The sequence below is a fragment of the Megalops cyprinoides genome, chromosome 20 (genome assembly GCF_013368585.1).
Source record: "Megalops cyprinoides isolate fMegCyp1 chromosome 20, fMegCyp1.pri, whole genome shotgun sequence".
Classification (NCBI taxonomy): Eukaryota; Metazoa; Chordata; class Actinopteri; order Elopiformes; family Megalopidae; genus Megalops; species Megalops cyprinoides.
In genome coordinates this window covers 27,846,631-27,864,570 of record NC_050602.1, presented here as the reverse complement: position 1 = coordinate 27,864,570, position 17,940 = coordinate 27,846,631, and the positions used below count along the sequence as shown (strand labels likewise).

Genomic DNA, 17,940 nt, shown 5'->3' with positions numbered 1-17,940 from the left:
GGAATGCACGCCTCTCCTCATTCAGTCTTGGTACTTTGCTAAGCCATATATCCAGAGAGAGAGAGAGAGAGGGAGAGAGAGGGAGATGGAGAGAGGGAGAGAGAGAGAGAGAGTGAGAGAGAGAGAGAGAGAGAGAGAGAGAGAGAGAGAGAGTGAGATAGAGAGAGGGAGACAGAGAGAGAGGGAGAGAGAGAGAAAGAGAGAGAGAGAGAGAGAGGAAGAGAGAGAGAGAAAGAGAGAGAGAGGGAGAGAGAGAGAGGGAGAGAGAGGGAGATGTAGAGAAGGAGAGAGAGAGAAAGAGAGCAAGAGAAATCCTTGAATCCAAACAGAGGGAGAGGGAGATTTCAATCACATTTTTGAAGTGGGAGCAATTTTTATCCCTCTATTTTGAACCCCTCAGAAAATCATGAATAATCAATCCAACATGTTTTAAGATCCTGAGACAGACACTCCACATTGATTAGAAGAAGCTTTTTGCTGCCCATAAAGACTTCCAATCATGACCCCACTGTGCTGGCTGGCAGACAGACCTGTTCCTGTGAGCTGGATCACAGAGGGAGAGGAGGGGGTAGACAGGCCAGTATCTGTGAGCTGGATCACTGAGGGTGAGGAGGGGGTAGACAGGCCAGTATCTGTGAGCTGGATCACTGAGGGTGAGGAGGGGGTAGACAGGCCAGTATCTGTGAGCTGGATCACTGAGGGTGAGGAGGGGGTAGACAGGCCGGTATCTGTGAGCTGGATCACAGAGGGAGAGGAGAGGGTAGACAGGCCGGTATCTGTGAGCTGGATCACAGAGGGAGAGGAGAGGGTAGACAGGCCGGTATCTGTGAGCTGGATCACTGAGGGTGAGGAGGGGGTAGACAGGCCGGTATCTGTGAGCTGGATCACAGAGGGAGAGGAGAGGGTAGACAGGCCGGTATCTGTGAGCTGGATCACTGAGGGTGAGGAGGGGGTAGACAGGCCGGTATCTGTGAGCTGGATCCAGGGTAAGGACAGATACAGTTCTGCTGCAGCCTCTCGGTTACCTCTCCATCTCCTGACCTTCATCGCTCCATCATTTTACCTCCCAGCTTCAATCATTTAATATTCGCCTGAGGAAAGAGACACCCATTTATATTGATCCATCTATTTTCCATCTCACTGAGCCTAATTCTAGGAGCTATTTAGGGACAGTGCTTATTACAGACAGTTTTATAAACTTCTCAAGACACTCAGTGAAGTTATGAAATGGCACTTTACATTGTCAGATGTGGTAATGTGTTCTTCAGAAAACCACAAAGCAAAACAGCAAAGGAGATTTTTTTCTGTGAGTTCTGTGCAGAGCATCCCTGCTGCAGTAATGAGGGCCAAACTGTTAACTCCTTCATCTCCAGGTGTAAGGTCAGCATGCATATCAGGTCCAGCATTCCCGGATAACTGTTAATCTCAGGCACTGTGGGTGGATTGGGCATCCATTAGGGATCTGCTGTATCTCCATTTCACAGGTGTGTTATTGGGGTGTTGCAGGCTGGTTACATCACTGTTACATGGTGTTACATTGCTGTTACAGGGTTGTTATTAGGTTGTTAAATGTCTTTCCAGGGTGTAACAGATATGTGTTTATTTTTCACATCAACATGAAATAGTATGAAGTGGACAGTAAGTAAATGTTATAGAGATGCTCAGTATTGGAAAGGAAATACATGAGGATGCTTATATGTTCAGATGTGAATGTGAATCTGACATCAGGAGCAAACAGCTTTAAAGCTGATTTCAGATTTTACAGATGAGGCCATACATCCACCATCCACCATCCACCATCCATCCATCCATCCTGTGTGTATTATATGCATAATGTGCTTTGTGTGAGATGTTTTTGCAGCTTGTTGACGTTATTCTGCTGTTTTACCATTATTAATCTGTTGATTTAGAGTTTAGTTAGTTAATTAGCTAGTGAACTGCTGTATAGGTATGGGGTAAAGGCCTAACTCTCAGCGCTGTATAGGTATGGGGTAAAGGCCTAACTCTCAGTGCTGTATAGGTATGGGGTAAAGGGTCTAACTCTCAGCGCTGTATAGATATGGGGTAAAGGGTCTAACTCTCAGCGCTGTGTAGGTATGGGGTAAAGGGTCTAACTCTCAGCACTGTATAGGTATGGGGTAAAGGGTGTAACTCTCAGTGCTGTATAGGTATGGGGTAAAGGGTCTAACTCTCAGCGCTGTATAGATATGGGGTAAAGGGTCTAACTCTCAGCGCTGTATAGGTATGGGGTAAAGGGTCTAACTCTCAGCGCTGTATAGGTATGGGGTAAAGGCCTAACTCTCAGCGCTGTATAGGTATGGGGTAAAGGCCTAACTCTCAGCGCTGTATAGGTATGGGGTAAAGGGCCTAACTCTCAGTGCTGTATAGGTATGGGGTAAAGGGCCTAACTCTCAGTGCTGTATAGGTATGGGGTAAAGGGCCTAACTCTCAGTGCTGTATAGGTATGGGGTAAAGGGTCTAACTCTCAGTGCTGTATAGGTATGGGGTAAAGGGCCTAACTCTCAGTGCTGTCTGCCATCCTGATACTCAGTCTCTATCAAGGCATAATTGCCACAGCTATGTGTTCAGTGCGTTTGTAGCTGATTGATTGATAAATGTTTCAGTGGAAGCAGGAACTGTGCGTCTCAGCGGGTGCTCAGTGAAAATGTGCAGTGCGCTGGGCATAGGCCGGCATGACAGACACATCATTTCATTGGAGTTTGTCTTGCGAGACGTTTCCTTTGTTAGACATGCAGGTGGCAGCTTTTGAAGAGAAACCTGTGGAAAGGAAATGAGAGACCTCCCGCGGTTCGGTGTCCCCGCTGGTGGTGTCACATGTCTGTCTTTGTGCTTTTCCTCACTGCTCTGAAGTCAAGCAAGCCACATAACAAGGGAGTCAGAGCCCAGGCACATTTCAGAGGAAAGATGTGATTATTCTGCTGTGGAGGAAAGTGCTACAAATAGAGAATGAGATGGGCTGGATGCTGAGTACAGCGCAATGTAGCACACTGCAGCTCTGATCTCCACAGCCTCCGGCCAGGTCAGGCGGGAGGGCAGAAGTTTAACAGCACTGTGTGGCTGTGCGTGTGCGTGTGGAATATTTAACGTCTGCTTCTGACAGTCTTGCGCACAGAAGCGTCAGAGGGCAGAGTTTAACAGAGGGGCCAGGCAGCACTGCCTCGTGCCCTCACGCCCCTCCCAAACATGCTGTCAGCCTGGGCTCCCAGCACCCTCTCCCCCCCATCCAGGGCCTCAGACGGCCTGTCCAGATGCACAGAGCATTGTATACCCTCCCCTCTGAAAGGCAGATCCACCCAGCAGATGAGAGTTTGCCCAATGATCCACCCAGCAGATGAGAGTTTGCCCAATGATCCACCCAGCAGATGAGAGTTTGCCCAATGATCCACCCAGCAGATGAGAGTTTGCCCAATGATCCACCCAGCAGATGAGAGCTTGCCCAATGATCCACCCAGCAGATGAGAGCTTGCCCAATGATCCACCCAGCAGATGAGAGCTTGCCCAATGATCCACCCAGCAGATGAGAGTTTGCCCAATGATTCTGGTTTGCTTAGTTCTAAGCAAAATGAGACATCCAGAGCGGATGAGAAGGAGATCCAGAGAAATGAAAGGATTTCTATCAGGTTTGCTGTGTATTAAAATGCTGAGGGCTCGAAAGTCACGACCCAAAGTGATGGCTGCAAAATTAACTTCAAAATTCACTTCAATTATTCATTAGGACAGAGAGCGAAGTTGTTTTTATGTATAGAAGAGAAAGAGCTTCTCATCGATCTGTTGCTGTGGAATTCATTGAACAAAGTCCAAGAGGGATGCCAGCTGATCCCAGAACCGTGGGAAGAATAATCAGGGGGTTAAGATAAACAGGAGATGTGTTACCTTCCCCACACGGGCGTTATGAAGGCTGCTCCTCTCATGCACACGTTATTACCCATTCAGACATGCACTGTGTGGTGGCTGGTGTGTTCAGCCTGAAGTGAGCAGTAATTTGTGCTTCTTTTGTCCCTTACAGCGCCCAGCAGCGCCCCCTATGGCAGCAGTGGCAGCACTGCCCCCTCCTCTGCCTGCCTGATGCTGCTGCTGTCTTCCCTGCTCTGCATGTTCTAGCGGAGGGACGTCCTTTTGCACACTGACTGTAAACCTCAAACCATGCAGAGTCCCCCCGCCGCGCTGTGCTGTGTCAGCTGGGATCCATCTGGAGGAGGGTGTATGAGACGCAGCTGGGGGGGTGATTGCTTTCTGGGAAATTTCTTATTCTGTAAATAACGTCAAATTTCTTTGTTTTTTTGTTTTTTTTTGATTGTTCACCTGGTGTATCAGGAATAGCTGTTTTTTTCAGTGCATTAGAATGCAACTCATTTTTAACTTGTTTTTCTTTTGTGGCTATTTATTTAATTTATGGCTTTGCTATGGTGGCTCTGAGGTCAGCGCTGAGCTCCAGGGCGCTGCAGCAGAACCACATCTGCATGTATCTCCTGCTGAAGGCAAACTCAGGCTGGAAGTCCTAAAGGCCAAACAGAGGATGCAGGTTCAGCCCACTCCAGCAGAGAGGTGCCTCTGCCCACCTCTCACAGGGAGAGGAGGACGACATTTAAATGAGGAAAAACAGACAAGTGAGTTTATGTCCTGTGTCTGATTGGATGGATGCAAGCCAGGCTCTGTTTTCAGCGTAGAGTCCAGAAGATGGGGATGGAGGTGTGGGTGTGGGTTTTGAGTGGGGGTGTTTATACTGGGCAGTTGCACAAGGTAAACCCAGCTCAGTGTTGCCAAGGGTCTGTCACTGGATCTTGCTGAAGGGAGCATATAAACCACTATACCTAGATTCAGATCATGATGTAATCCTGAGAATTATGATATTATTATACATGTATCATGATTTTAACTGTAAACCTGTCAATTTTTCTTTATAGTGAAGTTATAGCTAGGTTCTGGGCTGGGCTGGTTTGAGGCAGGGCTGGGTGGGGCAGGGTTTTGGATGGGGTGGGCAGAGCTGGGTTTGGGGTGGGGCGGGGATGGATTAGACCGGCCCTGCAGACACAGTGATGTACACAGCATGCCACAGTGTTTGATTACAGTGAATGGTACTAATGCCAGGCAGGGAAAAATATCTGTGTGTTTAACTCACTTTGCAGAGTCCTCGAAGTGATCTCAAAAAGCTCTAGATTCATCACAAGGCTCTTTCAGAAAAAGGCACTGGAGGAAAGGTTTCTGTCTGGAAAACTAGTGGAATCTAGTGACAGAGACGTCACATTGGCAACATTGAGCCCACTTTCATCCTTCCTTTATTATTTGTGTTTATTATTTGTATTATTGTTGTTCACCGATGTGTTGTGTGGAGTGACGGTGTTTCCCGATGTGTGTGTGCGTCCTGCAGCAGCTTGGTGCTGGTGTGCAGTTAATGGTACGTTACCCGGGGAACGCCGTCTGGACGTGCAAGAACTATACAGGGACCATCCATCACTTCTGATCACATAACGTTCTTGGCCTGATATTGATTTTCTATAAATGGTTCATTTAGATTTTCATTTTTATATATATGGAACATAATTTATTAGCATTCATTAATCTTACAGTCATACCATAGTGTTATTATTCAAAACTAACATCTCTAATTTTTGAAAGTGAAAATGTTTACCTCTAGAAAGATCATGTACACCTGTTTATATTACTACAAGAGGTCCAACTTCCATTGCACACATGATACAGATGGAAACAGCCACAAAAGCTGTGTGCTCCAGGCCAAATGAGATTGCCCATAACTCACAGTCACAAACATGCTCATTTCAGCTGCAGTAAAAAATGCATACAGAATAAAGTATATTTTTAGAGTATGTATCTTAGGATAAAGAAACAGACATATCTGAGATTGGCTTTCTTTTTTATTTATCTGCATTGTGACATTTGATTTATGTTTGCATTAGTTTTTATTTTTTGTATTTATTTTTTTTGAGTGTGTGTGTGTGTGTGTGTCCTGATCTCTCACACAGGTATACATACAGGACAGGAGACCGCCGCCTCTCACCACCTGTCAGTGACAAATCAACTCAAGACGATCTGTTATGTAGTGCATGAGTCATTTAACCCACATCTTTCTATGAACTGAGAGGTCTGCTATTTACTACAGGGACAACAGAAATACAACTCCCAGGGTGCATCAGTAACTTTTATGCACCAACATTAACCCATGTGTGCAACTGACATAATACAGACTGAATTGCTAATTTTAAGCCTTATATAATTCTACATCACATGATCATTTAGACATCCCTGCATATTGCCATAGTAAGGCACGATATATAACAGTAAAATTTCTATACCCCTTTTGTTTTGGAACAAACAATGTAACACAACTTTTCTCTGGGATAGTTTTTCATAGATGTGTAGAGAGAAGGAAGTTTGTCTTTTAATTTTCTTATGCTTGAAAATGTAAAGAATCAGTAATTATTGTTATTACAAATGATAAAATATACTCTCATGTTTACATATAAATGTGTGTGAGCTGAAGGCCGTGGAGAGTAGAAGGCCCGTTCTGGTTGTCATGTGAAACGAATACAGCATCGCCTCATTTCGGATGCTCCCTTATCTCAGAGGACTGAACTCCGTCCGATACTGAAGGTGCATATTAGAAAGAATAGGTTTGTATTTCTTGTTAAAACCCAGTAACTCCCTGATGTTAGAGAAATGTTGTTGTATATTTGAGCCCAGTAGGAGTCCTCTTGATTCGTCAGTAGACTGTTCTAAATGATAACTGACAGTATTTACAATAATGAAGTAGTATCTCTACTTGTGTTATGATGTGCAAATATTATTATAATGCTGTATATCCAATTGCATTGTATATTAAGGTGTCAACTCTATTGTAAAAAAAGCATTTTTGTGCACTGTCCTCTAATATCGGTTTTGAGAATGCTGAAGCTGATGCTAGATGTATCAGGAAAACTCTGAATGAATCCTAGCACTGTTGAATTATTGTTGTAATAACGCAAGCGCAGGTGTTCTGTGATTAGGGACATATTCGACCAAATCCAGGAGACCGGATCTATGGTCCCACTGGATCAGTTTAGCTAACATTTTCCGCAGCACTAAGAAGCTTATTAAGATGGAATGAATCCCTGCTTCTTCTGCATAACTACAGGCCTAATTCAGTCCTTCCTCTAATCTTTCTGCCATATGCTAAGGACAAAACAGGCTTTTCAGGAAGTGCTTTCTTTTTTTTGAAAATTTCATTCACTCATTCCAGGCACAAGGCCATTGGATCTTTTGGTGTATCTGTGGGTCGCATGCTTTCCAGTGTGTTTGGACTTTAAAAAATGTATGAAGTTTTATGTGAACATTACACTTGTATATGAGTAGATGGTTCTGCAGGCTGCAGCTGTGAGTTTGCCCCCCCAGGTGCAGCTGGTCTCTGGGGGCGGCTGCAGAGGCAGGCACCTGCCTCAGGGCTGCTCTGCCTGTCAGAGTGAATCTCTGCAGTCTCACTAACCTGGCTTCCACAGCATTACTCACTGCCACACAAACTCTGAGAGGAGAGCTGAGAGGAGCCAAGGTTACAGGCCATAAACTGCCACACTGAACAAATCAGGCTGTTCCAGTGATGGAGAGCATCTCTGATTATGTTTAATAAGCTGAGCATTTCTTATGATAGATAGATAATGCACACAAAGTGGATATGATTGTTACATAAAAGGTGTTGAATTGTTTTATTCTTAAATTTGTCACGGCAGCATTAAAGCATTACAAGGCCCCATCGCTTAGACAATTACAGCAGAACCAGAATGTCACGGATACAGCACTGTTATACAACATACACATACACTGTGACTCACACACACACACACACACACACATGCACACACACACACACACACACACACAGGCATACATACACATGCACACACACACACACACACACACACACACACACACACACACACAGGCATACATACACATGCACACACACACACACACACACACACAGACACACAGGCACATGCATACGTATGCACACACCCACATACAAACTCATGAACACACACTCCATTCACTCACACACACACACACACACAGGCATACATACACACACACACACACACACACACACACACACACACAGCACCTCTCAGAACATCTTTGGCAGAGAAGGAAGAGAGATTGTGACCAGTGACCTCTGACCTCGTTGATGAATAAATCTCTCTTGTGCCTTTGTCAGTTTTCCGCGGAATATTTCCGCTGGCACTGAAGGGCCATTGAGATCATTGGACATTGAGAGCCTCAGGACTGCGGATCACGCGAGTATAACTGCTCTCTCTCAGATTTCTATCAGCCATTGTGCCAGTGGAATGCCTCACTTCAAACACGTCTCGGTTCTGCAGAGACTCCTGTACAAAGCACACGCATTGATCTGACGTGACCTCACAGAGATTGCAAGCCCTTGCAGTTTCCCTGTGTTCAGTTCAATTTCAGTCATTACAAATCCTCACAATTTCAAAAGATTCCAAAATTGCTCTCTGAATTTCTGTTTTGCGTTGCCTGACATGAATGTACTTTAATGTGCTTTTTGTTGTTTGCTGGTTTGATTGTAATGGAAATGGTGCCTGAGCAGCTGCAGAAAGGCAGTCGGATGTGAATTTAAACCTCACCGACCTGTCCATCATCATTTGGGGGAGACAGAGAGCCGGCCATGAGAGCTGCGTTTGTTTCCCTGCTTTGAGCAGACTGTCTCATCCTGCTGTCTGAGTCGCACAGAGAACAGCCACACTGCAGCACTCCACTGATTCACCCAGAAAACCACACACTGCTTCCTGACTTATGCATCTGTGGAAGGTCACCCGCTTTTTGATTTCTGTAAGGTCTTAATACAGGTGGAGTACTGTTAAAAGATCAAAGATGGGTACTACAGTAAACGGAGACCTTTTGAGCATGTGCCTCTTTTATGTTTTACTGACAAGAAGGAGCTCATATGGTACTTTATTATCATTTTTGTTTATTTGTTCCTTTTTGTTTGCCTGAATATATGTTAACGTTGTTTTAAGATCTTTTTATATTGTAATTATTAAGTAGAATGGATGGTGCACCAAAATTAAAACAGATTTGTTTAGTCTCCAAAATATCATGCCGTCAGAAGTATTATTAGAGACTTGAAATGGTCCATTTGGCTTGAGTGTAAAGAGAGAGCCTTTAGCTACAAAGCAGATGCCACAGGCTGCTCTGCAGTGAGACTCTATACAGCTTTAAAGGTCATTTTATAGGTATTGACATTTGTTGAAACATTTTAAAAAAATCATGTATTTAATTATTTTTAAGCTTACATTGTGTTGAGCAGGTATACAGGTTTGTTTGATGTCATTTTGTAGAAGTGGTTTGATACTAATAAAATGCCAGTTAATGACAGAAATACAGAGGCTGGTGTTGTAAGATGATTCTCAGGCTCGAGTGGCTGATTTGTCTCCTGTCTGTGGACATCCCCCTGTCTGCAGAATATCAGTGCGCTGCTGAAAAATGGCCGATTTTCACCTCTCCTCTCCTCTGAAAGGAATGATAAACATGTCTAATAATGTGTATGATTAATAACACCTTCCAGTGACTGAGCCAGTGGTCCGGACACCAGTGAAATCCGACACCCATCTCTGGGGTGACAGCTCGCTGGACTGGCACCTGAGTGGGTGGAGCTGGGTGAAAGGGAGTGGGACAGAGTGGTAGTCCCCCCCCCAGTGGGGTATTAGGATTGGAATGAACGTTTCTCACTCTAACAATCCCACCACACTCACACACAGCGCTCAGACAGCTCAGACAGCTCAGACAGCCACATCCGCATCGGGCTGATATAATGGCATTTTCAATGGCTAAAATTGGGGGTTTCACAGCGGGCCTGACACAGTGAGGGCTCCTGGTCTTCTCATGTTAGAACTGATGTCACATTTGTATTACGCTGCATAAACTTAAATATTTTAATCCAACAATTACATATTTTAGTATTGCATCTTTTGCAATAAAATCACATTTAGTGTTTTGCAGAGTTCATAAAAACAGCTTTGAAATGAAGGAAAGTCTACATTAACATGGTGCTTTTCTCGAGACCCTGATGCTGAGCAGCCTGCAGTCCTATGAATGATGAAGGTTTTCGGGAGAAATCAGCTCTTCCTTTGAAAGTGTGAGTTAAAAGGGGCTGTTTTTAATGTTTAATGAAACTCGATGTATCCAGGAGGATCGTGTTACTGCACGTCACTGAGTCGCGCTCTTCCTGACTGCACACATGCTGAGTGAGACTCTCAGACGCTCATCTCACATGCTGATTGCTGTCCACACCAGTAGATGGTAGAATATATTCTTCTTAACAGAAAGAGGCAAGATTTTACTTTTTGATTCCTTCTATTTCGCTACAAAGACTGAAGATACGATCATGATGGTCCCTGAATCATTGCTTTGGCAGGACAGAGCGAGCTGTTGCAGTGCCGTGTGTGAGTTCAGCACAGTCCGGGCAAACCACAGGGTGCGGCGTCTCCCACAGCTGCGGCTCTGCGCAGTCTCTGCAGAAAGACCTGTGTCTCCTGTCTGCCCACCTGGTGTGCCATCAGCGTCAGCTCCCCCGCGGCGATCACACTGACACCTGGCACTCACAGTACAGAGAGGGTGTCTTACCATCCAGCCAATCCACACCCTCCCTCACACCCAGGGAAGAGAGTGTCCTTCCTCTGAATCTGCGCAGAGGAGAGTATGTCCTTCCTCTGAATCTGCGCAGAGGAGAGTATGTCCTTCCTCTGAATCTGCGCAGAGGAGAGTATGTCCTTCCTCTGAATCTGCGCAGAGGAGAGAGTGTGTCCTTCCTCTGAATCTGCACAGAGGAGAGAGTGTCCTTCCTCTGAATCTGCGCAGAGGAGAGTATGTCCTTCCTCTGAATCTGCGCAGAGGAGAGAGTGTCCTTCCTCTGAATCTGCGCAGAGGAGAGAGTGTCCTTCCTCTGAATCTGCGCAGAGGAGAGAGTGTGTCCTTCCTCTGAATCTGCACAGAGGAGAGAGTGTCCTTCCTCTGAATCTGCACAGAGGAGAGAGTGTCCTTCCTCTGAATCTGCACAGAGGAGAGTATGTCCTTCCTCTGAATCTGCGCAGAGGAGAGAGTGTGTCCTTCCTCTGAATCTGCGCAGAGGAGAGAGTGTCCTTCCTCTGAATCTGCGCAGAGGAGAGAGTGTGTCCTTCCTCTGAATCTGCGCAGAGGAGAGTATGTCCTTCCTCTGAATCTGCGCAGAGGAGAGAGTGTCCTTCCTCTGAATCTGCGCAGAGGAGAGAGAGTGAGACCATTCTGGGTTTTCTTTTCCTCATTGATTACAGTCTTGCCTTCAGGCACCGGAAGCACACAGGCAAACTGCGGCCCTCTCCTGTCTCCTCTGTCTCCGATGAAGATTTTATTCAGGGGAAACTGAGACGGACCAAATGTGATCTCCTCAGTGATTTCTGCTGATGAGCACAAATTTGCAGCGCTGCCATATTTCCCTGAAAGGCAGAGAGGCATCTCTCACTCTTTCCCCCTCTCTCAGTCTCTCTCTCTCTCTCTCTCTCTCACTCTTTCCCCCTCTCTCAGTCTCTCTCTCTCTCTCTCCCCTCTCTCTCTCTCTCTCTCTCTCTCAGTCTTTCCCCCTCTCTCAGTCTCTTTCTCTCTCTCTCTTACTCTTTCCCCCTCTCTGTCTCTCTCTCTCTCTCTCACTCTTTCCCCCCTCTCTCAGTCTCTCTCTCTCTCTCTTTCCCCCCTCTCTCAGTCTCTCTCTCTCTCTCTCTCACTCTCTCCCCCTCTCTCAGTCTTTCTCTCTCTCTCTCTCTCTCTCTCTCTCTCACTCTTTCCCCCTCTCTCAGTATCTCTCTCTCTCTCACTCTCTCCCCCTCTCTCTCTCTCTCTCTCTCTCACTCTTCCCCCCTCTCCCCCTCTCTCAGTCTCTCTCTTTCCCCCCCCTCTCTCTCTCTCTCTCTCTCTCTCTCTCTCTCTCTCTCTCTCTCTCATTTCCTGTGGGCTGCATAAGCCCAGGCTGATTAATCGAGACGTGCAGTTCTCACATCTTCCCCTGAGCATGACTAACCCTGCCATCATCTGCACACTGACTCACGTTTCCTCTGCATGCAGGACTCCTTTACATATTTGGCAGCAAGGCTCTGTCCCTTTATTTGAAAATAAATTATGGCTCTTATTGCCACAATTTAATACAATTACCATAAAAATAAAACATCAAGGAGCCATAGCACGCTGTTCCTGGCGAGACGTCTCTGATCGTGCTGAAATAAAGCCAGTCATGCAGTCAGATCTTTCTCTGCTGGATACTCACCCTTCCTGCCTCCCTGCCCACACCTGTCAGTCAGAATGTGCGCAAGTCACCCTGCATGACAGGGCGGTCTCTCCAGGTGAGTGTGTGTGACAGACTGCTGTGTGGTTTCTCCAGGTGACTGTGTGTGACAGATTGCGGGACGGTTTCTCCAGGTGAGTGTGTGTGACAGACTGCTGTGTGGTTTCTCCAGGTGAGTATGTGTCACGGACTGCTGTGTGGTTTCTCCAGGTGACTGTGTGTGACCGGCTGTGGGGCGGTCTCTCCAGGTGACTGTGTGTGACCGGCTGTGGGGCGGTCTCTCCAGGTGACTGTGTGTGACCGGCTGTGGGGTGGTTTCTCCAGGTGAGTGTGTTTGACAGACTGTTGTGTGGTTTCTCCAGGTGAGTGTGTGTGACAGGCTGTGTGGCGGTCCCTCTCCAGGGAGAGTGTGGGAGAGCAGGGGGAGTGTGGGAGAGCAGGGGGAGTGTGGGAGAGCAGGGAGAGTGTGGGGAGAACAGGGGGAGTGTGGGGAGAACAGGGGGAGTGTAGGAGAGCAGGGAGAGTGTGGGGAGAGCAGGGAGAGTGTGGGGAGAACAGGGGGAGTGTGGGGAGAGCAGGGAGAGTGTAGGAGAGCAGGGAGAGTGTGGGGAGAGCAGGGGGAGTGTGGGGAGAACAGGGGGAGTGTGGGAGAGCAGGGGGAGTGTGGGGAGTGTGGGGAGAGCAGGGAGAGTGTAGGGAGAACAGGGGGAGTGTGGGGAGAGCAGGGAGAGTGTAGGAGAGCAGGGAGAGTGTGGGGAGAGCAGGGGGAGTGTGGGGAGAGCAGGGAGAGTGTGGGAGAGCAGGGAGAGTGTGGGGAGAGCAGGGGGAGTGTGGGGAGAGCAGGGAGAGTGTGGGAGAGCAGGGGAAGTGTGGGAGAGCAGGGGGGCAGGGGGAGTGTGGGGAGAGCAGGGGGAGTGTAGGGAGAGCAGGGGAGTGTGGGGAGAGCAGGGGGAGTGTAGGAGAGCAGGGAGAGTGTGGGGAGAACAGGGGGAGTGTGGGGAGAACAGGGGGAGTGTGGGGAGAGCAGGGAGAGTGTAGGAGAGCAGGGAGAGTGTGGGGAGAGCAGGGGGAGTGTGGGGAGAGCAGGGAGAGTGTGGGAGAGCAGGGGAAGTGTGGGAGAGCAGGGGGGCAGGGGGAGTGTGGGGAGAGCAGGGGGAGTGTAGGGAGAGCAGGGGAGTGTGGGGAGAGCAGGGGGAGTGTAGGAGAGCAGGGAGAGTGTGGGGAGAACAGGGGGAGTGTGGGGAGAGCAGGGGGAGTGTGGGGAGAGCAGGGGGAGTGTAGGGAGAGCAGGGGGAGTGTAGGGAGAGCAGGGGAGTGTGGGGAGAGCAGGGAGAGTGTAGGAGAGCAGGGAGAGTGTGGGGAGAACAGGGGGAGTGTGGGGAGAACAGGGGGAGTGTGGGGAGAGCAGGGAGAGTGTGGGGAGAGCAGGGGGAGTGTGGGGAGAGCAGGGAGAGTGTGGGGAGAGCAGGGAGAGTGTGGGAGAGCAGGGAGAGGGTGGGAGAGCAGGGGGAGTGTGGGGAGAGCAGGGAGAGTGTAGGGAGAGCAGGGGGAGTGTGGGGAGAGCAGGGGAGTGTGGGGAGAGCAGGGAGAGTGTGGGAGAGCAGGGGGGCAGGGGGAGTGTGGGGAGAGCAGGGGGAGTGTAGGGAGAGCAGGGAGAGTGTGGGAGAGCAGGGGAGTGTGGGAGTGTGGGGAGAGCAGGGGAGTGTGGGAGAGCAGGGGGGCAGGGGGAGTGTGGGGAGAGCAGGGGGAGTGTGGGGAGAGCAGGGAGAGTGTGGGAGAGCAGGGGGGCAGGGGGAGTGTGGGGAGAGCAGGGGGAGTGTAGGGAGAGCAGGGAGAGTGTGGGAGAGCAGGGGAGTGTGGGAGTGTGGGAGAGCAGGGGAGTGTGGGAGAGCAGGGGAGTGTAGGGAGAGCAGGGGGAGTGTGGGAGAGCAGGGGGAGTGTAGGGAGAGCAGGGGAGTGTAGGGAGAGCAGGGGGAGTGTGGGGAGAACAGGGGGAGTGTGGGGAGAGCAGGGGGAGTGTAGGGAGAGCAGGGGAGTGTAGGGAGAGCAGGGGGAGTGTGGGGAGAGCAGGGGAAGTGTGGGAGAGCAGGGGGAGTGTAGGGAGAGCAGGGGGAGTGTGGGGAGAGCAGGGGGAGTGTGGGGAGAGCAGGGGGAGTGTAGGGAGAGCAGGGGAGTGTGGGAGAGCAGGATGATGGGGTCAGGGGTTCATGAATGTGGGGCTGGGCTGGGAACCAGGTTTCTGGCTGGATGCTCAGGTGGAATACTGCCATTGGTCAACATGTTGAATGTAAATTGCCTCGGAAATAGCCTCCCTACGTAAGTGTATAATTTTATTAATTGTAGCATAACTGTTCTGTTTGCCCTGGATGGGAGTGTGTGATGCCTGTATAAATAATGAAATGAAATTAAATGACTGTCTGTGAGGAGGTGCTGACTGACAGCATGGAGCTCAATATGAATAATACAAAGGGATGAAGAAAATATTTATACTCTTCTTGGATCAGGGAAAGAGTGCTCAGATATCCATTCAGTAAAAAATCAAAAAGAAATTATGTAACAGTCCTGTGAGCCCACGGCCCTTCTCACAGTTTAGTGCATGTGTGTCTCATAAGACTAAACACACAGAAATATTTTTGTCAGAGTGACCTCATTTATTTAGGCTAATCCTGTTCGAGGCTGTTCTATCGAATGTTGGCTGGGCGCCTGAGTCTCACACAGGTTTTTGATATTTGTTTTTAATTACCTATATGGCCTCTGTGCTGGAAGGAGGGTGTTCCTCCTGATCCCCTGCCAGGAAAACGGCAGCAGAGAGGCTCCTCCCGAGCACCAGGCCCGCGTTAGAGCAGAAATGAGACCCCACCTGCAGGTCCGGCTGTGCTGGGCAAGAGAGAGCAGCAACACTCCTCAGAACCCCCACCCGCCCTGACTCTGCCCGACTCAGGGCCAGAGCCCCACAACCACTCTGCACCACCCAGCATCCCTGCCCTGCAGCCTCACCCAGCTACCCCACCCCGTAGCCACGCCCAGCAGCCATGCCCCACAGCTATGCCCCGCAGCCCCGCCCAGCTGCCCCACCCAGCAGCCCTGCCCTGCTCATTAAAAATAACTCCAGCTATTTAAAAAAAAGATATATAATAGCTCTACAATATCCCTCTTGATCTAAAGTTATCTTGACTTCTAAAGCTTGTTGTTATACAGTACAATTATATTAAAAGTTATTAAAACAAACAATTGACAAGACAGAGACAAGCAAGCAAGATCGAGGAAAAGGAATTAAATTATAAAATATATAAATATTTATAAAATCTTTTTTCACCTGTTTGTTGTAGAGCAGAATTTAATGGATGAGGGCAAATTGGATTGGATTGTTGAATGATGGAGTGAGATATTTATTGCAATGATGCCACTCATTGATCGTTCAAGTTCCAGCTCAGGTCACCCAGTCAGAGCAGGTGGGAGGGAGGTGGCCTGTGACGAGGATCTGGGTGATAAATTAGCTGCTGTAGAGCCGAGGGGCTTCACTTACTTTTTTATTAAACTCTTTTTTTTCCATTTCAATCCGATTGCATCTCTGCTCACTGTCCCCACTGAAGCGTTTTAAATCTCTCTCTCTCTGAAGGCAGAGCTGGGGGAAGCACTGCACAGAAGCACAGTGTCTCACATCTCTGCACCGCACAGCTCGGAAAGAGGGAGAGAATGGCTTCTAACGCCCTCATTTCCATTCAGAAACATTAATAAATTATAAGGCTTTTAAAAGGGGGCCTCACTGCTGGATACCAGTGAAATATCACCAAAACAGTACAGAGCATTGAAGAGATTGTCAAGTCTAAAGTGAATGCAGACATAAAAGCATTCCTAAAAAACAAGACAAACTCTCCTCTGTGCACCATGATTGCTTACGCTCTCTGAATGGTGGATAGCCTGACAAAACAAAGCTCCTGTTTGGTTCCTGAGAGCAGGCATTATTCTCATCTGTTCCTCCCATCATTCAACAACACAAAGTCCTTGCTCTATACTCAAATCAGTTTTCTGAGTTTATCAAAAAGTTGTCTTGCACATAATATGTGGGAGTAGATGCCATTAGCTACAAAGATCCCAAGATCTAAGAGGCATCGTTCTCAGATGATGGAAATCTGAGCCCAGAGTAAAATTGGACACTAGATGGCAGTGTCGTTTCAGGTGAGTTCAATTCTCTCACATGAAAGAGTTATATTAGAAAAAGGCACATACCTTCAGGAAAGTGCCGTTTTATGCAAACGAGCAGCACATACCAAATCATGCCAAACAGCACCACACCACTCTTGTCAAGCTGTGGGATTTTTTCATGTGTGCATTTGTCATGTGATGCTACTCCCTAACAGCACTGTGCAACTGCCAGCCCAACAGATATAGTGCCTTCCTGAAGAGCACCAGCTCGTCAGAGCTCTCACACCTGCCCCAGAGGCTGGGACAGGGACACCAGTGTAACCTGGGGTGGAACTGGAAGGCATTGTGCCCCCTATGGTAGGTTCTGCAGTCAGAGGCAGTCAGTGATGAGGCTGCAGAGGGAGGATCCAGCACAGCTGTGCTGTAAAGCAGAAACACCTGTGACTCCCGCTCTCCTGGCACACTGCCACACTGCAGGCTCACAGACACCACCACCTGAGAACGAATGAGCTGACAGTGATACCCATTACTGTGTGTCTGCCTGGAGATGCTCTGGGCACACCCTGACCAGCTGTGGAGGTCATTTGTTCCCGTGGGTTGGCATTGAGGGCAGGACTACATGCAGGCATTTGGTGAGAATCCCTGGTGGCAGAGACAGTCTGAAGGGCGTCAGTTGAAGCTCACAGCCCACCCCTTCCTTTGTTCTGACTGGACAAGCACATGGAGGTAGGCATCTTTCAGATTAACTGTAGTTACTCACACATGAAGGGGAAAACATGCTGGTGGGAGGGGGCTTCAGACTGTATAGGAACATGCGAGTCCAAAATGGGATGGACATCATGGTCTTTTCTGGGAGCTGATGAGATGCAGAAGCAGTGATCTAATGGGCCAAGTTCTCCAATTTCATTTTTCTGTGATAGAAAAGTTCCCTTCCGTCACCCTGCACATGCTGGGGACAGACCGGCAGCGCTGGAGCAGACCGTGGTGTTTTTATTACACTGAATTACAGCAGGCGACTGCGTGCGGCTCCAGCACAGCCACTTGCATTAAGTGAATGCACTAATTAACCCAATTATGCAATTAAAAGCTCATATGGGATAAAAACCTGAGACAGACCAGGGTCAGATATCTCTGACTCATATGATTCAGCGCATAACTTAACCTGTTTTCATGTTACAAACTCATAACCTGCCATTCTAGGCTGAAACCGCGCAGCATTGATCAAAGGGTCCCTCTAAGACCCATTTTAGGGATCTATAATACTGCCTGCGTCAAATTAAAGTACAACAAGACATGAAATTGTGTATCTATGAACATCCACGATTTATAGAAGTTGGTTTAAAATAAAATATCTACAGTTTCCTTTCCAGCAGTGTGATAAATGTGTGGTGCGTCGAATAAACATCAGATATCCGTAGCTTCTTGCTTGATCCAGACAGAGCGGAGGTCTGCTA

At 48.1% G+C, this 17,940-nt stretch overlaps 1 protein-coding gene across 1 annotated transcript in view; it reads left to right on the top strand.

The window, feature by feature from the left end:
- The window catches only part of LOC118795932 (neuronal growth regulator 1-like), a 54,899-nt gene extending 50,660 nt beyond the window's left edge, over positions 1 to 4,239 (top strand). The window contains exon 7 of the mRNA XM_036554732.1: positions 4,028 to 4,239. Within this exon, the coding sequence (XP_036410625.1) occupies positions 4,028 to 4,122 (95 nt within the window). The 3' untranslated portion in view covers positions 4,123 to 4,239. The remainder of the gene's footprint in view (positions 1 to 4,027) is intronic.
- Positions 4,240 to 17,940: the final 13,701 nt, after the last annotated feature.